At 43.4% G+C, this 23,931-nt stretch overlaps 1 protein-coding gene across 11 annotated transcripts in view; it reads left to right on the top strand.

Annotated features, from left to right (window-relative positions):
• GABRA5 (gamma-aminobutyric acid type A receptor subunit alpha5) overlaps nt 1–21,400 on the top strand; it is a 58,776-nt gene extending 37,376 nt beyond the window's left edge. For 8 of the 11 annotated variants that reach the window (XM_072849627.1, XM_072849619.1, XM_072849620.1 and 5 more), the window contains 4 exons: nt 10,950–11,093; nt 16,742–16,894; nt 18,289–18,500; nt 19,438–20,975. In XM_072849627.1, the coding sequence (XP_072705728.1) occupies nt 10,950–11,093; nt 16,742–16,894; nt 18,289–18,500; nt 19,438–19,740 (812 nt within the window). In that variant the 3' untranslated portion in view covers nt 19,741–20,975. Of the gene's footprint in view, nt 1–10,949; nt 11,094–16,741; nt 16,895–18,288; nt 18,501–19,437; nt 20,976–21,359 lie in introns of those variants that run through there. The other 3 variants (XM_072849629.1, XM_072849628.1, XM_072849630.1) reach the window with 3 other exon arrangements.
• Nucleotides 21,401–23,931: the final 2,531 nt, after the last annotated feature.

Genomic DNA, 23,931 nt, shown 5'->3' with positions numbered 1-23,931 from the left:
GACAAAATGACTTGCCTAGGGTTTTTTTTTGGGGGGGAAGCTGCAAGACACTGCTGAAACTTGGATCTCGGATTTCAGTTTCCAGTCTGGCAGCTCCTCCATGACCCCTCAGTCTCTGCTGGACCAGGGAGTCCTCCTGCTATGTTGCTGGATCCCATGTTAGCCTCCTCCCCTACAGAGAGAGCCAAGGTAGCCTGAGCCATGATCTAGCACTGCTGCAGTCCCAGCTCAGCAAGCTTCTTCAAAAGAAACAGTTGTTTCTTGCTGTCTTCCATGAAGAAACATGAGGGAAGGAGGAGTGGGAAGAAGGAAAGCCTGAAGGGCCTTCTGTTTTTCCCCTGTTCCCACATCATATCCACTGAAGTCTCCTCGTGGCCAGCCTGTGCTAGCAGCTAGCTGTTTTGCTGAAAGCATCTCAGTGGTAAAGCTGTCAGCAAAGCTGGGATTCCTCCCTCCTAGATTTGTATTTCTGCAGAGTAAATGTATACAGCTGAGCTGATCACTCTCACCCTCTTATAGTCAGGGGAGAGAAGTAGATATTTTTAGGCTCAGGTTAATCTCCTCCTAAAGCAGATGACTAAAATAGGTCAGCTGATGGCTGTAGATAAGGGCATGTTTTACTTGTGTACAGGGAAGATGAGATGGTGTGCACCTTTGGGGCTGGGTCTCTGTGGCTGGAAGGGGCCGGTTCCCAGAGAGGGGACATGTGCCTGAGTGCTGGGCAGACATCAGGCGAAATGGCACTGCCTCTGGTAGGCAACACATCACCTCAGAGAGGCTCCTTGTATCCATCACTGAGCTTGGGCAGTTTGAACCGACAGCCTTGGGAGGCTTTGTCCCCTTATCTTAAATACGGGGCTGCACTGCGACCCACAGCAGGAGTGTATAATCCTGCTTCTGAGTTTTAGATGACTGCACCTCTGGCGTAGGCAGTAAGTTCTAGTGATTGCAATCTCAGAGCAGTATTAAAGTATTTGAATAATAATATTTCAGCCTGCTATCTCTACATACCTATTGATTACACATTCGCACAGTGTTATTAATGTAGCAGTACTTCTGAGAATTGTAAAGGTCTTCATTAAGGGACCGGTTTCAGAAACAAAGGTATATATTTAATTCTGCAAGTAGTCCCAATAACTCTTGGCTGGTTTCAGGTCATACTGATTTATAAGTGAGGATACGTTGAATGGTATCTCAGCAGATAGGCTAGCTGTGATAGGTGAGTTCCTGGTGCCACTCAGGTGGGTGGGAAGAACGTGTGTTGATTACGATGAGGTCACACTTTCATTCTGTGATGTTAGATGTGGCCAAAAATACTGCGTTAGCAAAGGCACCCTTCACAACAAGATCAAATGGAGTATTTTGTAAAATTCACTCTGCATTTCTCAAAAGAAACTCCAGTGATACTCCTGGAGAGCTGATCGCATTAGCTTTGCTGATATTAAGCAGCAGCTTGCAAAATGAGTGGACCACTGCAATCGGGATTGCTTAGAGAGTAAGATACTATGCAAAGTGAGTAATGGTGTCAGTCACACTTTGGAGGATACTTGTGTTTGCCTTGCAAAAAGTAAATTAAATCTCTAGCATCTTCCTCATGACCATGCTGTTTTTTTCTAATGAAGCAGTTAATATAGCTGCCTAATATTGTGATTGCAAATTCAAAGTTCATTAAATGTTAGTACAGCGCTCAAACTGGACAACTGATTTGGAATTATCATATGCCTGGCCTGCGAAGACTAACATAGGGTCAGGAAGGTCCCAGGATATTTCAAATTTTTAAGTGTAATCCCAGCACATCCTACTGCTCTGTTGCTCTAGTCCTCTTGCAGTGGATATTTATACCAGCAGTAACAGAAAAAAAGAAAGCATCAGAGGCTGGAATACCAGATTTTGACCTGTTCCATATGAAAAGCAATTGTGTAGCCACCATTAAATGTGGTGTAAAATCAATTCTCAGATTAGTTCTAGATTGAGATAGCTACCACAAAATCCGAAAATAAAGGAAGAAGCTGTGTTATAAATACTGACTGCAATGAGAGGAAGAAATGGGAAGAGGCGAAAGAAGGAAGGCATCACCAGCTCCCTAATGTCAGCTCTCACATGAGAGCAGGGACTTTGGAAGATGACCTGGTGCTGCCTGGTACCTCGGAGCACCTGGACGTGTAACAGCCCCGCAGCAAACCCTGTTTAGTCACCCCTTTCAGTCACCTGTGGCAGGCATCCCACAGCGATGGGTGGCACAGTTTAGTTGTCTACACCTGCGTGCCTGTTGCCGTTTGAGGTGCTCCAGGCTGCCCAATGGGAAAACTTTTTCTTTGCTGTTTTTTTTTCTGTTTTTCTGAGTGGAGCCTGAGGACCTGCTGTCCCAGGACACACAGCTCAATTTGGTGTGCTGTGCCTGGTTTTTAATCCAGGTGCCTATATTGTCAGATTTCACAGCAAGGAGTCAGTCCCAGTCGCAGTGGTCCCAGTGCTTGGGGAATAGATGCACTGCTCTGATTGCTCCCCCGTGGCCACTTGGGCGAGCAGGATGGGGCAGGGAAGAGCTGACACCGTCACCAGTGATACTGCCTGTGTGGTGGCAAATATGCACAGCTCTTTAAGGGGCATCGCTCAAATTGCCATGCTGTCTCCACAATCATCCTTGAGAGACATTCTGTATTACTCTGCACAGCTCCTAGCTCAGGGCTCTTCTTAAACAGTGTAATAGTATCCTGTGAAGGTACTGTGTCTGAGTGAATTACCAGGACAACTGTTCATTAGTATTCATGTTATATTGATCATTGGTATGACTGTGATTTAGCATACCAGCTTGCAAATAGTCAATTTATTTTATTAAAGCAGTCAGCAGCCTTGCCTATGCTAATCATGAATCACACCTCCAAAATCACAAAGTTACTTTCAGGCAAAATCATAAGGGTGGGGTTTTTTTTCCTTTGCTTTATATTTTTGAGCTCTAAGTCGGGTCACGTTTAGAGTTTTCCCCCATGAACTGGAACTTCCAAAATTAAGCAAGACCTTCCACCTGTCACTTGCTTTGAAAAGACAAAGAAGACGGCTTTTACAAAACTATGTGTCTCAAAATGAACTTCACAGGCATCTTCAGTTCTGTATGTCTCACCACCTCGTGGGTACAGTCTGTGCTTCCATTTCATTTCCAAGCCATAGACACTTCTATCACATTCCTATTCCCACCTTTCCCTGAGGTGACTTATAAATTACATTCTGAAACAGAGTCATTTTGACCTAACTTGGGGCTTTATTTTTTTTAGTAATGATCAGTATAGTATTTTAGTGTTGCTTAGTAATGAAATCTCTTGAGACCCGTCTGGCACATTTTTCAGAACATCCTATTCTATTCCCTGCAGAATGTGACAACAAGATCAAATAAAATGTGTATCAGGAAAACATATAAAATACCGCCTATGTTATCAAATTATATTTTTATTTTAACTTCTGGAAGGACAGAAATGATCATTTTAGTAAGGCTGAACTTCCTACTGCCCGTTTCACAGCCAGTGGTGTCCTATTGTCTTTTGTCATCAGTTTTCATAAAATAATTGTTTCAAGTCCATGAATAATTTCCTCCTTGGATGTCCTCCATTGTCCCATCTAGATGATACTGTGCCATTCTGAGCATTTCGTTTCTACTCACATCTGGAGCGCTGTGTCCCATTCTGAGCTCCCCAGTGCAAGAAAAATACAGACTTTGTGGAGCGAGTCCGGCGCAGGGCCACAGAGATCATTTAAGGACTGAAGCATCTCTCCTATGAGGAGAGGCTGAGAGCGCTGGAGCTGTTCAGCCTGGAGAAGGCTCAGGGGGACCTAATCCATCTGTATAAATACCTGATGGGGGGGAGTAAAGAAGAGGGAGCCAGGCTCTGCTCAGTGGTGCCCAGTGTCAGGACAAGGGGCAGCGGGCACAAATTAAAAAACATTAAATTCCATCTGAACACAAGAACACATGTTTTTACTGTGAGGGTGACCGAGCACTATAACAGCTTGGCTGGAGAGGTTGTAAAGTCTCCATCTGTGGAGATATTCAAAACCTGACGGGACATGGTCCCGGAAAGTCTGCTTTCGGTGTCCCTGCTTGAGCAGGGGGTGGGACTGGATGATCTCCAGAGGTGCCTGCCAGCCCCAAGCATTCTGTGATTCTGTACGATGCAAATTTGTAATCCCATGTATTTATACACATTGCACTTCTTGTCCGTGGCATATATTTAACATCGTGCGTGCTGTTTATCCATATGCTGTAAGCTCATGCCAGTTTAAATGATCAGTCTTAATTCTGATGATTTCAGGTCCCTAAAGTAATTTCCATGACCTTCAAATTCTCCCAAGAACAGCAGAATTCATCACACTATGGCAAAGTCTTCATTTTAGGCTCTTAATCATAGAACATATGAATACGTTTGTCTTAGTATTTAAATTGCTATTTTACTTTAATAACTTACTGTTATAAAAAGCTATTTCCCCCTAGACCCAGTCCATGCATATTTAGTACCATGTCTTGTTATTTTTACATTTAAAATCATATTTTTACTAGATCTCTTTTCCACTAGTTCTTCCTATAGAATAATCTCATTTGTACATCAATTCATCCTTATCAACTCAATGTAATGGGAAATTCCAAATACAGAGCACAAATCTGGCCTCAGTTGCGTAGGCGCAACCATTGACAGATGCTTTATAATGAGTTAAAAAGTATTTGTGCACAAACCAGAAGAAACCCAGCCTGACGCCTAGAATTCAAGCTGGTACATGATGGCTTAGTAGCAGCACTGTTTTACTGCCTGCAGAAGTCTTTCAGAGGTTGTAATCTGGATCTCTACTGAGTTGTCTAACAGCCTCTAAGTGAGTCAAATACACTAATGGATAGATAAGATAGAAAGATAGATATTTGTATGAGTATTCAGACTGTAATTAGAGCTTCTAAAAAAGGTGACAATTTATGCACATTTTACACAGTCAACAGGCTTTGATGGGGATTAGCAATACTCCCGAGATTAGGCAGTCTGATGAACCTGTGGCATGTACTAAATATCATGATGATAAAGGCTAAGAACGTAACTGCACAATTGTAATGAATAAAATAGAAAACAAGCCAAAAGTCATCTTTCTACAGTATCTCTTTAAGTTAATTCAGCCTCTCCAGCATAATTCTGAAAGAAAAGTTCCAGCCATAGTCTGTGGATAAACAGTTTGTTTAATTGTGGAATGCAACTCAAGCATGCGGGGTGGGCACCCATACACACAGATCCCACATTTCACAGGTTGCCTTCACTTAATTATGCAGGCACTGCTTTTATGGCTTCCTGTGAGGTCTGTCGAAGGGCTTGGGGGGTGTTTTGGAGAGGGATTCTTTTTTCCTAAATGATTTTATGCCCTGTCTTGCAGATATGAAAACTTATTGGCAAACATCAGTGTTGATTTTTTTTCATGGGTTATAGCTTCAAAAAATCAGTCCTAGAAATACATCTGGGTCCCATGGACTCAAAGTTTAGACTCAGCCATCTACATTTGGGTTTATTCGACTTAAGGAGCCAAGAAACACTTTTTTTTTCCCTTCTCCCCCCACCCCCCTGGAGTTTATTCCAATATGGAGGAGAAAGGCAATAAGGGAGAGTGTCTGTCAGTAGCCACAGGTCCCACCGCTGCCCGGTGGTGGGGGCAGTGGCAGGAGAAGGCTCCCTGCTTGTGGGCTGCTTGTCGAATGTACGGGAGGATGCTGCACTGCTCATACTGTTTCATTCGCAAATGAAAACAGGGAAAACAGGGCACCCCTCAGTGCCAAGGCGAATGGCAGGGATCCTCCAGCTCTCACCTGCTTTGCTGCTCTGCCTTGTCAGACTTTGTCTTAATGTATTTCTTCCCTTTGGCTGTGGTTGCTCCCCTGCTCTCTGTTCACTGGTGTAAGAAAGACCATGTCATGCTTTCCTTGGCAGACATACGAGAGCAGGAAGAGGGTGGGAGAAGAGCAAGGGAGATCTTTACCATTTTTATATTGTGTGGTGTGTGTTGGATGTTAGAAAGTAGAAAAACAGATCTGCTCATCAATAAACAGATATGGGAAGAAATTACTAATGTCATCATTCTGGTAGGTGGTAAGCCTGCAGCCCTTTATCAAATGTCCACTAGAAATAAGTGTCTGTTGTCATTTTCTCACTTTTAATAACATTATACCTCTCTGTAATTTTAGCTGTTCATCTCAACTGCTACCTTTTTTTTTTCTTTTTGAAAGAATGAGCTTAGAAGAGAAAGAATGATTTAACAAGGCTTCCCCCTTTCTTTGCCAAGCCAGCAAAATGACTGTAAAGAACACCGAATTAATTATTTGGATTCATAAAAACAGAAGCCCACTTGCTTAAAGTAGAATAAACACCAAGCAGTCTCACTTGGATTTTTCAGTGGCTTTGAATTTGAGTTTGCTTTTACAGCAACACCAGCAGCATTCTCCCAGCTTGCCTCTACTACAAAGCCTCTACTACGTTTTTCTGTCAGCCTTTGGGAAACTCCTTGTCCCTCCCGTGTGTACCAGGTGTGTACCAGGAGGTGAGGGCCTTATTGCCTTATCAGCAGTAAACCTTTCTTATAAATCTAGAAAGCATGAGCTGAAGTTCTTCAGTCCTTCAGCAAGCACAGCTGGTAGGCAACCTACTGGAAGCTTTACTTAAGTGGAGAAAGGTTTTTACACAATTTGGTATGACAGTGAATAATACCATCTCTTCATTAGCACCTGCTCTATCCTGATAGCAAAATAACATTATTCTAGACTACTCCCACACTTTCAGCTTTCAATATGACTGTGCCTTATTATACTGCATGGGTTATCAGCAGCAGAGCTGGGGCTTTTGGTAGGCAAGTTTGGGATAACTGCAGTTTGAGGTTTCTGGGAAGACGTGGCAGAAGGGTTGCAGTAGGAAGACAACTACCTGCTACAAGTACACAGGTTTATCTACCTGGAGGTTTATCTAGATGACCAGAAAAGAGATGGTCAGTGGTTCAGCTACCACACCAAGGTGCATGGGGAGGCCCTTTCCTGTCAGAGCTGGAAGTTTCTCTCAAGGGTGTGTATGGACTGAGGGGGTGGCTGTATCTTTTTACATTCACATGCATGTTTTGACATTTTCTCCATTCTTCTCTTTCTCCCAAGGAGGCTTAGACACTCAGAGCCTGACCCATAGTGAGGAAAGGAGGCACTAAGCCAAAAATCTTATATTTTTGCTTTTTAAAACATAGACCATGTTTTCTTACATTTGCATGGAAGATAGATGAGGATCATATCATATATATGATCCATCACAATAGAATATCTCTAGACTGGGGTAAATTCATCCTATTCCTAATGTGACAGACTTCTGAGGGGGGGAAAATCACTGCAGGTTGCATCGGTTTGGGTTGGGCTCCACAGGGATACATCTGTTACCCCCTTTTGTCTTAAAGCCTTGGTTATAACCATCCTTCTTCTCATGCACAAGAACCTCTTGCAGTCTCGCCCCAATTGCCTTGAAGTCAGAGCAGAAGCAAGCACTGGAGGTCGCATAGCAGTGAGAAGGAAAATCCTGAATCCTCTGGGACTGGTCCATCACAAAGTCAGCAAACAAAGCACAGAGACAGACAGCACTGGAAGGAGAAGTCGGAGCCCCGCTTCTAGCTGGGCTGTTCTCCCCTCTGCTGTAGATACTGTACTCCCGGCCAAGCAGCTCTCTGTCTTGTAGCCTCGCAACAGATATTTTCCTGTGAGAGAGGACCTGCAGGCTGGAGTCCTCCTCCCAGGCAGGGACTGGCCTCAAGTTCTGCCTGAGTGCTCTCTCTTCTCACCAGCTGGCCTGGGACAGGCAGCCTCCCTTCCCTGCCATGGTTTTGAAAGAAAGCAGCCTCACGAAGTATTGCTTGAGCATGCCTGCAAGATCTGGGTGGAGTTTTGGCACCTTCTAGCCTCTGTCTGAATTAGAGATATTTTTTTTTACAGGAGGAGGTGCTGGGCTGCTCCAGAGTAGGAGCCTCCAACCCTGTACCAGTGCACGTGTTTATGTACCTAGTAAAGGCTGCAATTCAAAGTAAAGGCACTGATTTATTTTAGGACTCCTAAGGCTAGGCAGGGCAGAGAACTAAAGCATCTGAATACTTGTTAAGCCTTACAGGCCTATGTTCCCGTGCAGTTGCAATTTCAGTGGAATTTGGTTACAGTGCTCTCACTGGGAAGCGTCTAGTCAGGCTGAATTATTGTGTGTTGTTGGCAGAAAACAGGACAAACCCAATTATCCCAGTGCCTGGGATCCCTGCAGTAATAAGGAACTGCTGCGGTGGGATACATCTGGATCATCCCAGCAAGAAGTCCAATGCTTTTTTTTTTTTTTTTTTTTTGCATAGGAAGTAACATACATAAAAATCAAATTCGCTGACAATCCCAAATCTGCCTACACAAATCCAACATTCACTGGAGATATCAGTGCATGAACAACATATACCAGAAAAGCATTTAAAAACGAGGGCTTTCTGCAGCACCTTTTTAGATGGACCCATCTCCTCCTACTTGCCTTTTCCAGATCTGGCTTTGGCATGATTTACAACATGTTATGAACATGAGAAGGTATCTCAGGTCTAAAGGGAAGGTGAAATTCCATCACTTTTTGTGATGCAAATATTTTGAAATAGGGGAGAAATTCCTTCTTAGCCTTTCAAAGCAGATCATGAGATGTAATTACAATAATTTTACTGCACAGCTACAAATACAAGCACACGGAAGGCGTGTGGGCAGTCCTGCATGGCTGCATGGCTAACAAGGGATGGAGGATTTGTAGATCCTCAGCTTCCAAAGCCTGGATCAGCTCCAGCTCTGAATACAGCAGCAACAACTGTCAGATATGTGACAAAAATGATCCCATCTCATCATTATTCTTCTAGTGACAGTAGTCCATATTTTTTTTCTCAGAAGGTTATCCACTGTTTAATTACGCCTCCAGTTAGGAAACTGTGTCCTGTTCTTCACCTGAATCTGCCTGAAACCATCTTTCAGGCACTGAATTTTTCTTTTCCTTTTGTCAGTAGTACAAGAAATTCACCCTGGTTTTAGATCTCTTTTCTGTATGCAAGTATCTGTACTCAGCGCTTGAGTCATGTCTCAGCTTCTTGTCAGTGAGCTAAATAAGCTGAGCTCCTTAAGCTTCAAATCATGACTTGTTTTCCAGTTCCTGGAGATACTTGTGACCCTCTTTTGAACTCTCTCCCCCTTTCTGTCCTTGTTATTTTCATATCTTTTCTGAGGTGGGGACAACAACGTACAAATAGCCATAAACAGTCAGACCAAAGGTGTATCTAGCCTAGCGTCCTGCCTCTGGCAGCACTTCCCACAGATGCCACAGGAAGATTAACAAGAGGAAAAACAAGGTGCTACCTCCTCCAGCATCCAAGTGATCTGCTGCTCATTGTGCTACACACGTATGCTCTTAACCTGAACAGGGATCACTTCCCATTTTCTGCTTGACATTCCTGGTTGTATGAATCCAGGGACTGCCTTAGCATATTTCTTGCCACTGCAGTGCCTCAGAAGCTCACGTTGACCCGCTGTCTGTGAAAATTTTTAAGTCCTCTGTGGAGCTGCAGCTTTCCAAGGCAGCTTACGGGTGCCAGCCAACAAAACTTGCAGTCTGTTGGAGCCAGTACACACGATCCTTCAAGCCAACCTCTTGCCCTTGGCTCTCTGGAAAGCCACTGTGTGTTTCATCCTGCACAGGTTGCATTGAACTAGGATGTGAGTTTTTCCAGAAGGAAACATTCTGCACCCCCAACTTACAAGTTACAGAGTGGAGAAGGTGAGACATTAGTATTTGACTTCAGACCGCTTCCAACTCTACCTGCTTTTCACTTCCTTTTTGGAGAGTAAGCCTTGCCTGCTTTCCAGAGATTTTAGTACAGTGGACTCCAGCCCACTGTAACATGCCTGCAGTAATGTTACCTGAAAGCTTTCAGTGATCAGGGTGCTGTAAAAAGTGGGAGATCTACTTAAATTAAATAAAATATATTTAAATGTATAGTTGGCTTCTGGATTTTTTGAGACTTTATCTGCAGAGAAGGCTTAAAAAATAAAACCAGCGCTGACTGTCTTTCTAAAAGAAAACTGACATTCCTTCATAATAGCATAATTACTCCAGGTGTTAAGGCATTAAAAATAACAGCAACATTATAGAGGAAGGAATGAGTTGTCAGTACTGCCACCACCTTTATTTCCTAGGACTTCCAAATGACTGTGAGAGAAATCTTATCACATTCTCATCTCCAGGTGTGCAGGTGTTTCCACACCACCACCCATTTGCTCTGGTACACACAACCCCCCCACTCCTGCTCTCCTTCACGCAGTCTCACCCCTGAATCCTGTCTCTGCTCCTCAGCATCACAGGCACTCACATCCCAGCTGCCTTTATCTACAGCCGTCGCCTGCACGCAAGACCTACCCCCTCATCCACGTGTACATATCCCAAAGTCAGTGCACACACATCAGACCCCGCAACTTAGTATTTTGTCCTGGGCATAGGACAAGACACAGAAGGTCCCTGTTGTTCAGGCACTTAAGGTGTCCGAGTCCTTTTCAGGGGGGAAATCAGTGAAATGCCTTTTGCAGATTGCTGGGGTTTAGAAGCTGCCAGATAGGTGAGTATGGGTCTGAGCTGCTCTTTCCCAAATTGAGTGCTTGTGACGGATTATTTTTATACCTCCACTGTTCCAGCCTTTGAGAAACCATCCCACACATCTGTTACATTAGAAGGCTTCAATAATTTTTGAGCTGGGCATATGGGAACATGATTATATCATCTTTATTTGTTTTTCTCCATTCACTCTCACTCCTCCATTCTTCCCTCTCCCCACCATTTATCATTTAAGGATCCACTAAAATATTACACAGTGTTTTTTACTCATCACCGTCTCTTTTCCCCCCTTGTCGACAGATGCCTACCCCAATTCTGAAGTGATCTATGTGTGGACTAATAGCACCACAACGTCTGTGGTGGTGGCTGAAGATGGTTCACGACTTAACCAGTACCACCTGATGGGACAAACTGTAGGAACTGAAAACATCAGTACCAGTACAGGTAGGGAGAATATTTCCATCCCATGGTTGGTGATAGCTGGAGTGGGAGGGGAGATCCACATGCTCCAGTTATTTTGCAAGGAGAATAAGGAAGCATCTGCGGGACGTGGGGTGCTAGGGAGATCCTGTGCAGGTTCCTGGCTACTCAGCAGAGGCTCTGAAACACTGAGAGGGTTATATGCTGGCTCTTCGCAAGGCTGTTGCTGAAGATGCATCCAAGCCCCTGCTATTTAACGGGAGCGCTGGAGAAGCTGCACGCAGCTTCGCGGCGACTGCCTTCGCTGAGGCTGCCCGCGCTATTGCTGGCTTATCTCCCTGTGGGAGGAACCACCCCGGGAGGCAAACACCACCCATGCATTTGAGCCGTTTCAATCATCGCTTTAAAATTATTTGCTTGATGAAACCGCGCGGGGGGAGGAAGCGGAGGGTAGACGGGGGCTGTGGCGTGGCTCTGCAGCGTGTCCGGGGGACCACGTGGCAGGAGAGGAGGTGCAAACCCCGAGGATTCCCATTTCCTCCCGGGCCGCAAGCGGAGGCGCCAGATGTGGCAGCATTAGGGAGGCAAAGAAGCTATAATCCTAGGCTGGGCACCCACGTGAGCCATGCCCCTCGGCTTCTTAAGGCTCCCACGCAAGGGCAGCCCTGGGCGCGCATTGGCGGGGGGACTCCCGGGGGGGTCGAGGCCGGGACAGAGGTCACGCGGACGGGGCTTAACCAGGTTACACAATGCACTCGCCTGGAGAGCATTAGTGGCATCCAGCGTGGGGGCTCCTCAGCCTGGCAGCAAAATAGCCTGCCGTGAAGGGAAGGTGGATTTCCACCGCTGTGGGTTGCGCGGGGCTTGGGGAAGGGAAAGGGGGCAGCCTGCGGCAACACGGCTGGAGCAATTCCTGCTGGCAACGCACATCAGAGCCTTCTGGTGATGCGCTGTGTCCCTGGTGAAAAAGGATGGGCTCTGAGCCGAAGGCAGGATTGTAGAGGTCAAGGTAGAGAACAAGTTAGGAACCTGTTGCTATCCGCAGGAAATTTAGGAGATGTGAAAACAGGCACACATACACTCACACACAAAGTTTTGGACCGAAACATGAAGGCGTGTAAAGCTTTCTGCTCAAACTGTCCAAACATGGCAAATAAAGAGGGGGGCAACTGAGCTTGCCGCTTACTCTCCAAACAGGAGACCAAGTGAGGGAAAGCTTGCCTCTGGCAGTACAGGGGAGCCACAAAACACAACTGCCATCTCCGTCCAATAGAGCTTCACCCCCTCCCTTGCCCTTTTCAGGAGACACAAAGAGGTTGCTAAAGCAAAGAGATCTAAAGTCAAGAGAAGCATATAGACAGAGTCAGAGCAGCCACTGCTGCAGAAAAAGGATGAGTATGCGATCTCCCGTTAAAGAGCAAAGACACTTTTTTCCTTACCAGTTTACCATCATAGCCGCGTTGTTTTCTGCAATGAACGGCAGCTCCCCTCTTGCCTTCATCGTTGCCAAGAAAAAGATCCAGAGGATGTACTGGGGCATCTCCTACAAGCTCGTCCTGCTCCTCAGAGCAAGAAAACCATCCAGCCCAGGCAGTGAGTGCTCCAGCGTGTCAGCTCCGGGCCCCTTCCAGTTTGCAGCTTTGCCTGTGTACTCCTCAGCCCAAGGAAACAGGGGACTCTTCAGACAAATCCCAAAGTTTCTGCGCAGTAACCACCTCCCTCCTGTATCCTAAGATTTAGGCTAATAAATGCTTGTTTTCCAACACCAAGATTTTATATTAATGTCCCGGGTTACATCTGGGCTGGCTGGATTCTGATTGCAGGGTGGATCACAAAGAGCAGGACACAGATTGTAACTGGGGATTAGCAAAATACAAAAATCCGATTTTGCACAGGGAAAGCATCAGTCAGCGATGGATTTTCTGGACTTCATCAAGCTCGTAGGAGGCCAGTAATCAGGGTTACTTATGAACAGCTGTCTAAGGCATTTCTTCTTTCTATTGAATTGTTGAACATGAAAAAGAAAAACCAAATAGCTATTGCACAAATCCAGGTGCTTGGATCTTTTGTGGGTTTTTTGACACACAAGTCAAATGACACAGCCCTTGCAGTTGCATAGGCAAAATGTTTGTGTATGTCATAGGACATTTATGCTCTCCTTTCTAACATTTTTTTTTAAACGGAAATGCTGGACCTGCACTAATCCCTTGGGATTCTGCTGATTTTAGAGGCACGCCACTAAGTTTAGCTGTCTTTTCAGAAAAGATATCCTGGCACTCCCAATTCACCAACCACTCTTGAAATTGGGAACATTTTAGCCATGCCACAGAAAATAGCTCTGATATGCATCACCTGTTTGGGTTTTTTTTTTTGTGGTAACATCCCCAAATGTTATTCCTCCAAATGAAAAGATATTTGACTACTCACACTGCTTCCAACAGGCCCAACATCTGTTGTGTCCTGGTGGTGCAAGTGCTGAAAACAATCAGATATGGCATTTGGGTCCAAGTGGATCTTGCTGCTTTCTGCAAATGGTTGCCCAGTTCTGTTGCCCATACCCAGAATCTCTCATCGTAACTTAGGATCTGCAGTGCCACAAAACAAAACAAAAACCCACTCTTTTGTCTTCTGCCAGCTGGAGCCTGAGCTCTGAAATATCCAAAGCCTAAATAATAAAAGAAGCATTCAGCCCTTCATTTTGCACCAAATAATTCTGATTTTTCCTTGAGATGAATCTTTCCCATGCCTCACTATAAAAAGGACACAAGCATTTCTCGGGGGCCAAAATATTCTGGGTGCCAGCATGGTCAGGGTCTGTGGTGTCACAGACCTAACGTCAGGATCTTGCCAGAATAGTTGTTGATACACCTGAGTCCAGGTATATCCAGTAAACAAACAAGCCCAGGAGCCGGTCCATCTTCATTAAAATATTCTATTGGAACCCAGCATAATGGCAATGGAAGAATGCATGTAAGATCCTGGAAAATTTGTAAGCATGATCTCCAGAACTCCATCATCTACATACCAAAAAAATACTATAGCAGCTTTTAAAGCATAAAAAACCCCTTAAGACCAGCAGCAGTGCAGTAGCATAGCTCTGTGAAGAAATGCAGCCATTCCCGCTCTAGGGCTTTTCATTAGTGCTAAATTTGTTATTAAAATTGTTTTGTGCAGTGATGAGTGGACCCCATCAGGAACGGGATTCTCTTTTAAGTGCTACATAAACCTATAACAAAAATTAGCTTTTGCTCAAGAAAGCTTATGGTCTAAGGATAAACAGAAGTAAAAGGGAGCTTCGCCACTCCCAGAGAGCCAGGATTTTGTTCTATATAAACAAAAGGCCAACTCGGGCAGCTTTTAGCTTTACTTTAAGCAGTGGTCCCAGGGCATTAAAAACCAAGCTGTGGGGTTTTCTTAAGCCCTAAGTCTGCTGGAGGAAGCATTCCTAGTGTAGGCATTTTTGAAAAGGACAGCATGGGAAATCGGAGAAGATATCAGTTGGAGGAAGAGCAAATACAAAATCAAGGTGATATCATTATTTCAGTGGAGACGAGAGCTTTGATAGGTTAAAGGAAATGATAAGGTAAAAATCAGCTGTGGAGGGCCGTCAAAATGTAGGCATTCGTTTTCTGCATCTACAAAAGGAAAAAAAAAAAGGATCCTGTTGCTCTGCTGAAGCTGTGTAGATTTTTTTTATTCCGGCTCTGAAAGCATACTGTCAAAATCAATAATGCACATCATCACTCCTTAGTGAGCATGGGAACTGTGACTCAAACACATCCCAGCGCAGTAGCAACTCAGAAACAGATTACAGGCACACAGACCCTGCTGCTCCTGGCATATTTTATGGGTAATCCACAAACTGAATGCTCCGAAATAAAGAGCAAGTGGGGTTCCTCCTGAGACCACAGCATATTCAGCATCCCTGGTTCAAAATTACACTAAATGGAAGGGAATTAGACGTTGCTTCACAGGGATTTTCTCCCCAGTTTCACAGCGTTCCCTGTCCATCTCCACATCCCTCTTCAGGGAACCGTTTCACCAGAAAATCAGACTCCAAAGAAAGTCATAAAGATTGAGACAGGCTGTCAGGTAAGGTATTTCTGTGCTATTCCAGTCTTTCTGTCTAAAATCCTCAGCATGAACAAGGTCTGTAAACTTCATCCAGAATAACGGAGCTCCTCTAGCATAACATATCAGTGCAGCTATACCTGCAAAAGCCCTTTCACTGTAGACCTGTTCTCCACTAATTAGCCATATTGTCACTTAGAAATAATCTGCCAAATCTAACTGCTTAGCACTGCTGGCTGCAGATCAACTCAGGCTATTCACTCAAGGCAGAATCAGTCTGTTATATATTTTCCTTTTGTGGCTGGTCTATAAAGACTAACAGTCAAGTCTTGCAACAGAGATTATAGCTATATTTGTTTTCTTCTTGGAGGACATTATATATTTCAGAACAGGCATTACTCTGATTCATCAGTACCCAGCTGAATGATGCATGCTTTTAAATTAATTTGATATCAGTGTGAGTGGAGATCTGTTAGGGCTTGAAGGGGTTGGTTGTTTTTTATTCTTACATTTTGTTTTTACTCTTATTTTTCCCAGGCAAAGAGTAGCCTGTTTTTAGCTAGCAAGATTTTGGCTTTGGGGAGCAGTTACCACCAATGAATAGCCTTCAGTAACAACTATACGGTTTTACAGGAACAGTCTGAAAGAACCAGTTAAGTTTTGTTTTTTTCTGAAACATTAGGGAAGGCGACAGCTGGTCTGTTGATTTTGGAGTGCATTTTTTTAGGTTTTTATTGAAATTCAGAGGACCTGACAAAAGCCAGATTAAGGCAATGCTGTGAATTTGGCACATAAAAAGACATGGAATTCAGCGCTGCTGTGGCAGCTTTCAATGAATTCTCCATGCAGGCAGTACAATATTCATTGCACAAGTGAACAAGCCATGGCACAATGTCTATCCAGTAACAGATTATCCTTCCAAGGGCTAAGGTGTACCAAATCCTAGGAAGAAAACTGCATGCACTAGGGGGATTTTTTTTTCTGGAGGAGCAATCTGATGGGTTTGGGTATGCAGATAAACAAGACCGCCCAGGATCCGTATGCAAAGCTGCAATTTTCGCAGCACCAACAGTGGGACAGGCAGTCCCTAAAGTGTGGTGCAGAAGGTTCATCTGGACTCGTTCTCATTCTTGAAAACTGATGGCTTGGCAGTTGCCTTAATGAGTTGCCCTAATGAGGTTAAGTCCTGCTGCTAAATCAGGTTTCTAAGAGTAGATGTCCTTAATTGTTACTCTGATAAGACAGTTTGTAGGAGTGAGTCAAAACCAGGCAGGACTCAGGCAGTGCCAGCAATCCAGATTTTTTAAGCCTGTGAACATCAAGACATCCCAGGTGCATAAAAGGACCACAGCTTTTCAGTGCAGTAGGAGCAGTCAGTCACTGTCTTCTGCTTTTGGGGACTGAATGGGAAGACTAGCAGGATATAGCAGCATCTCTGTCTCAAGTCCTCGTTTTCCACAGAGCAGAAATCCAGACATTTTTCATGCAATTAAGAATGTCTGAATGGTATCCTCAAATGGGGGGGCGGAGCTGGCCTGCTTAAGTCCCTAAATCAGTAAGCCTCCCTTATTTTACCCATACGCGCGTTTTTCTCCTTCTAGGCGAATATACTATTATGACAGCCCATTTTCACCTGAAAAGAAAAATTGGTTATTTTGTCATCCAGACGTATCTTCCTTGCATTATGACTGTGATCTTATCACAAGTGTCGTTTTGGCTAAACAGAGAATCTGTCCCTGCTAGGACCGTCTTTGGTGAGTATCCCACTTTCTCCCAGCACATGGGAAAGAACGATCTGGCTTGTGGAAGTGATTTGCTGTAACAAAACCACAGTGCACTAATGTTTATTTCTGCTTAGGATGTTCTAGACGTTCCCTTGTTCTCTTCCAGTTTAAACTCAAAATCCATTTAAAAAAATTGTCTGGGGTTTTTTGGTAAAGTTAAGACAAAAATTGCTCAAGAATCAATTATGTGAAGGTTAAGGACAGAAGAATCAGATTGGTGTGATTTGTGGGTTTTTTTTCCACTTGGGTAAAATACTGGATGGTTTAGAACAAAAAAAGATACGTATTATCGTATTTAGTGTACACTCTAGCTAAGCATTTGAAACAGATTTCAGTTCAAGACATTTTGTTTATCTCTGTTTTAAGATGTTTATCTGGAAAAACCATGTAGAGGTTAATTAGTGACAATTATCTTTATTACCATCAAACAAATTAATATGATTTTGCATTTAGAAAACATATATTTACTACAGAAGTCATCATGGAAAAATCCTTTGGGGTCTCTTAAATTACTCAATTTATCACTAGAAGATTGCAGAAAATAAACACAGTCTTAAGTGAAGGCTGATGAAAAACAAAATTTTCACTAGGTGAAAAAGGAGGGAAGCGGGAACAGTTTATTATGTAAAACTTTGTTCAGCTTGTTCTTAAAAGAGTCATTCTTCTGTACAAACCTACTCAAATCAGTCAGCAGCTTTGATCAAAAATCAGTTCAGCAAACTCTATGGGGAGAATACATTGCTTTGCTGACCGGTGGTATCCTTTCTAGGTTTACAAAGCTGTAACAGAGTTGAATTTTGTCCTACTGGGGGCATCTTTCCACAGATGAAAGTAGTGGCAGCTCTGTCATTTACTGACCTATGTGAAAGGAGGAGCTACAGCCAAGGAAATCAATAACAGCCAACAATTTCATACATAAAAACTCCATGTGAGAAAATAGAGTCCCTAATCCTACTTTATTATGCAAATTACTGCTAAACGGGTTGCTCACTGGTTTTATAATGTACCACTTAATGAGGGACACTCTATACATATCATGCATCAGTGTACAGGGATAAAATACCAGTAAGGTTTTGGTTTATGTAACAGCTGGGTTTGTGTTACCCTTAAAAATACTTATTTAGGTACACTATAACTAGAGTTAATCAGAACACCACAGAAGTAAACACTTGAGGGCAGAGGCTTGCTTTTTTTCTTGGTGAGCAAAGTATCTTACTCTTTCGGACTGTAACATGCAAACACTGACTGACTTCATGTGGCCTTCTTAGGTATCACGCTGAATTGGGGCCTGCTCATAACTTGTTAGGGATCTCGTAAGGGCTACCAAACTGATCTCTGCCTCTTTTTTTTTATCTCCTTTACAGGAGTAACAACAGTCCTCACCATGACCACCTTAAGTATCAGTGCCCGTAACTCTTTGCCAAAAGTGGCCTATGCTACTGCAATGGACTGGTTTATAGCTGTCTGCTATGCCTTTGTATTTTCTGCATTGATTGAATTTGCAACAGTCAACTATTTCACCAAGAGGAGTTGGGCATGGGATGGCAAAAAAGCCCTGGAAGCTGCTAAAATCAAGGTGCTTACCTTACATTTTTAAAATACCTAGAATAAAAAGCAGTTACTCAGCATGGCTCAAATAACTGAATGGACAATTTTCAGCTTCTTCATGAAAAAGGTGTTTAATGACCTTGTGACATACTTTCACCTTCCTATAGAGGAATATCCGCAAGAAAATACACCGCCTTCCTTTCGTGGAGACAGACTATCAGTCTCCACCATCTGTACGGAGTGAACTGTTTTCAGAAGGATATAGGGCATTGAGTACAGGTGGCATGGGATTTCAGTGGCCAAACTTCTGATAATAGCAGGCATATACTATGAAATATATCTCTGCAGATCACTCCCTATGCGCTGTCCCAAATAAATGACAAAGCTAACATTGAGCTCTATGAGTCCCACCACAGTATCCCCAATAAAAAAGAGACAAAAGAGCGGTTCTGTGAAAACACAAACTTTTGAGTTTCAAGCTGGAATTAAAATTTTGGAATAGGACTGATGCTTAGCAAATGATCTCCTAGAGAGAGCTCGTACCCACAGGCATCCCGAAAGAGCAATACAAAGAGGGGAAGCTAGCAGGGACAACGAGCCCTTCACCGCACTCCTTGCTGCAGCCAGGAGGGTGAGGTTCGTGTCTTGGCAGCTGCCCGTGGGGCAGCAACCTCTGCAGGTGCAGGACCGCGTCATCCTGACAAAAGAAGCTGCTAATGCACATGCCAGGTGGGATCTGGGTCCAGACAGCCACTCTTAGCTTTCTCTGGTGTGAGGGAAAGTTCAACCTGAGTAAGGGCTATAAAATCAAAGCAGAAACAGCTGTTTGGGAGTCAAAGTCGGAATAGCCAACAGGAATTTGTTAGCATGATTGATTAGGGTACTTCGATTTTTGGGTTAATGTCTCGAGAACATGTTTCCACTTTCTGTTCCTGCAGTCTAATGTTTTATTCTTTACCCTGCAGAAGAAAGAGCGTGAATTGCTGGGAAATAAATCAACTAATACTTATAGCACTGGGAAGATGACCCCCGCACCAAACATGCCAAAGGACTCAGCCCCATCTGTCATCTCAAACACTGCATCTGCTCCAGTGAAGTCTGCAGAAGAAAAGCCCGCTGAAAGCAAAAAGACTTACAACAGCATCAGTAAGATTGACAAAATGTCCCGGATAATTTTTCCAGTGCTGTTTGGAACTTTTAACTTAGTTTACTGGGCCACATATTTGAATAGGGAGCCTGTTATTAAAGGTGCCAATTCTCCAAAATAAACTGAAGGACTCTAAAGCCACATGTGAGCCATACTTACAAAGCAGATGCTACCAAGGAAAATTTGAGATCCAGACGACTTTCTACATTTGGGCAATATTCTTCAGGAAGTTTTTTGCATGTTTAATAATATGTACAAATAATATTGCCTTGATTGTTTCTACATGTAACCTCAGATGTTTCAGAGACGATTATATTACTTACAGCAACAGATCTTTATAAAAGATCAGAAGACATTGAACATGGCTTCTTTGCTGCTGAGTATCTTGCATTGATAGTTTACAAATAAAATAAGTTATATTTTTTAACTGTTCAAGTGTACTACATATCGTGGTTTTTATACTTCAGATGTACAGTCATACAAATGTAGGCTTAACCTATATTTTACAGAAGAGCTCCACTATTGTCATCTGATAAGTTACTGAGTAACGCCAGTTGTAAATGTGCCAAATTATTAAGCGTAGGGCTATGTTTGAGCACCTTTACTGGTTATAGGTAGTGCATTACTCCACAGATAAAACTGCTCAGCCCAATTTTCATTGGAAGTTAATACAATGCAGTAAATCCTAATGGAGCTATGTTGATTTTCACTGCTTGAGCCTCTAGCTTGCAGTGAAGTGACATAGGGAGTAGGATGCTACTTGTGTAAATAAAGGTGGTGGAATCTTGCCCTTAAAAGAAAATATGAAGTTTGTTTGGATTTTGCATTCCAATGAGTTTTCTTGAATGATTCTCAGTATTTATTCCAAAAATTAGAGATATATTGCATGAAATTAACATAGATTAGGAACATACTTGTGCAAATAAAACTTTTAACAGCAGCAGTAGACATTTTTATTAGGGTAAAGTAAATGATGTTTGGACATTTTCCCAAGGAGAAGATTGCGTTATATTAGCAGAGATTAACAGTAAAGAATTACAGTAATTCTGCAATAATTATTACTTGTTTCCCACAGTAAAAACCACTCAGCCAACACTAAGAAGTGTGATCAGAAAAAAAAGATGTGCTTCATGACAGCAAGGTGTTTCAGTGACAATATTGACAGAAAGGTCTTTGTACTGTCCATCTGAAACTTTTCTATAAAACGCCTTGCTGCTGCCAATGTGTTTTTGCTTTCAAAATGAATGAGAAAATGCAATCTGAGTTTTCAGCTCTTTCCTCTTGGCATCCTTTCCTTGTTCCAGAAGCTTTTGTAATTTAATCTTAATGTTTAAATAAAAAATACATTCAACATTTGATTGCAAAATGTCATTCTTATACTGGTTATCCTTTTAGAGAGACCAAAAAAATCACCACAAAAGCTGGAAGAATTAATTGGAAAGCACACATGCACACACTTGATCACATGTATGTGCATGACGCACCCTCACTGTTGCTCAGAAAGGTACACACTGAGTGAATACAGTGAATTGGGATGTTTCAAAATTAGGTGCTGTTTTGCTATGGAGCACCAGCCCCATGTTCTGTTCAAGGCAGAAAGGAGAGTTTCTGCTTCACTTTGAGGTGAGGGTCTGGTCCAGGACTGGGGAGCCCTCTGGGCTTCCTGTGTAACTTCTCTTTGTCCCCTTCATTCCTAAACATTTCCAAAAAAAACCCTCATGCATCTATTCCTTTTTGCAGCTTTTTGTTTGATGCTGTGGCATTAGAAATTTGCAAATTCTCAGTGGCCACAGAGAAGCCACGGGACTGAGCAGGTGACTGGAAGCTGGTAAAGAGGAGCAAGGGAGGGGCATGCCCATCTATTGGTTACAGTGCTATCCTGAGCCAAGGTGAGGATTTGGATCTCTGTTTTCATGTACGCTTCCCATGTGGCTTTGAGCAGCCACACACCTCCTTGATTGTCATTTCTTTGTTTTTAAAAGTGGGATAATGGTATTTGAATGCAATGAATCCAGCCCTTTGTGGATCAAAACCAGTGAAAAATTGCAGACCCTACTGGAAGGCAAAACTTCCTAAAGCCCCGTGGCTATTTATTTTCTTGCATGCAGGCTATTCCCACAAACAGGTGGGAGCCAACAAGATTTCCTCACCAACTGCAACAGGGGCACAGTGCAGTGAAGTGCACGCACATTGCACTGGGCATCCCCAGTGATTCACTCACTGAGCACCTCCAAAACAGCGAAAACCACCTGGCAACTGGCAGATCTTTCTGCATATGCAAGACAGACCCTCTCAGCTGCAGCCTCTTCCTATGGCCGTAGAGATGTACAATGAATGCAGTGCTAGGCTCCTGGAGGCTGAATATCCAGTCAAGGGGAGGTGAGCCCAACATGCTGTCAGGACTAGCAAACACAACTGCTCTTAGTCGGGATGTGCACACCTGGGGAACTTATCTTCTAACCATTGGATATGAGTGCACATTCCCCCTGTGGCAAGGCAAAGTGACCATGAAATGAGCGGCATGGTAGAGTCTTACTGTTAATGACTGAGGGAGACTGCCTGCAGCCCTACAGTTGAGTGTTTGCTCACTGTCCTCGACTCTTTTCCTGGGTTTATGATGATAAAGCCTGCCATTGACACTTGTGGCAGATGGATGTGTGCTGGGTAACACATCTGGACAAGGCTTCTCCCTAGGAATCAATTTACCAACAATTTACCAATTTACCAACTAGTCTCACCAGAATAAAAGATGAGATGTAACTCTTGCAACATCAGTGACACAGCATAATGCACCAAACTAATCTTGCTCAACCAGGTGCCTGAGGATGACGTGTAGGCTGATGATGACACATCAGGAGATAGTCCAGGTGATGACTTGCCCTTTTTGGTCCCATATGTACACATGCTACCATGGTTTTGGCAGGTATGAATCAGTACCTGTAAGGTCAATTCTCTTCCCAACCATTCTTGCATCCTACAGGTGGCACAGGCTCAAACTTTTTTATCACACATTATTATTTATGATAATATTTGCAATTGTAAAGTTGGATTCTGTTCAATATGAACATTACTTAACACTTCTTCCCCTCAGATATCAAACATTCAAGTTACATGAAAAAAAAAACAAGAAAAAGAAAGAATCACAAGAAGTTGCTTTTTACTTTCCTCAAACTTCCACAAAAAGCCTCCAGTGTGAGGCTTTTCCCTACATGAACGAGAAACTCAGAGCCATCTTTACAGCATCTTCTCCAGAGCCATTCTGTTTGCCCTGGAGGGTCTTCCATGCTTGTTTTATTTGCTTACACTCAAGTCTGACTCTTACCCTGAATGGCTCAGCATCATTTTCTGGTCTCCATTGCAGGACTTAGTGCCCGGACCTCTAAATCTGACCAATTTTACTTACATGGAGAGGCTCCTTGTCGTCACTGAATACGGAACTACCTGCAAACAGTGGAGTTGCATGGTCGCAGGATCAGGCCCTTTGCCTTACTTTGGTAAACAGTTTATCGGAGTTTACCTGACGTGCAGAGGACCTAATAATTACCTGTCAAAGGTGAGACCACAGACATTTTATACATAAATCACTTCCAGTTATATTGACTGTCGTTTTCTGTAAAGGTGGAAAATAATGATTAGAGCTCATTCTGTTATCATGGATTTGCTAAACCGTGTTGAAATTTCCTGAAGAAACCATCTATCTTACATTTCTTGGAGAAGCCCACACACTCCTTAATCCTGGCTGAGAACTTAAATGATAGAAGAAGAAGAAGAAGCCACCTCACAGCATGTGCTCCTGCCTGAACAGTAGGTGTTGTCCCATAGTTTGGAAGATGCTTCAATAAGCCTCAATTCCAGGCTGGAATACTTAAATGCCACTGCCTTGCACTACACAACACCTAACAATTTAAATCTCTCTGCAGTCAGTGGAACCGTTTGTGTGGGAGAACATTACTCATTGATGGCATGTGAACTGTGGGAGATGGGAGCATTTCCCAGATCCTGGCTCAAAGTAAACACCTTGGCCTTGTCCTGCTCTGGGCTGGGGTGGCATCTGGATGTGTATCAACCTCCTCGGTTTCCCCTGGAAGGAACCTGGGCCTTCAGGAGTGGGGTGAGCTGTGTCACTGTCCCCAGTATGGGTGAGCTGGGACTCTGCGGGGCACATCTACTTCACAGCTTAGTCACGGCCAAAGAGTAATAAATAGGAATTGCTCGTCATAGGGTTTTTCCTGTATGATTTCATGAAAAAAGAGTTGAAAAGTGAATTACAACAATTCAGCACTGGAGAGTAAGTGTGTGCAGTTCTACTGCC

The sequence above is a fragment of the Ciconia boyciana genome, chromosome 1 (genome assembly GCF_034638445.1).
Source record: "Ciconia boyciana chromosome 1, ASM3463844v1, whole genome shotgun sequence".
NCBI classification, from domain to species: Eukaryota; Metazoa; Chordata; class Aves; order Ciconiiformes; family Ciconiidae; genus Ciconia; species Ciconia boyciana.
Note: the sequence above shows the minus strand (reverse complement) of the source record. Positions and strands in the feature narration are given on the sequence as shown.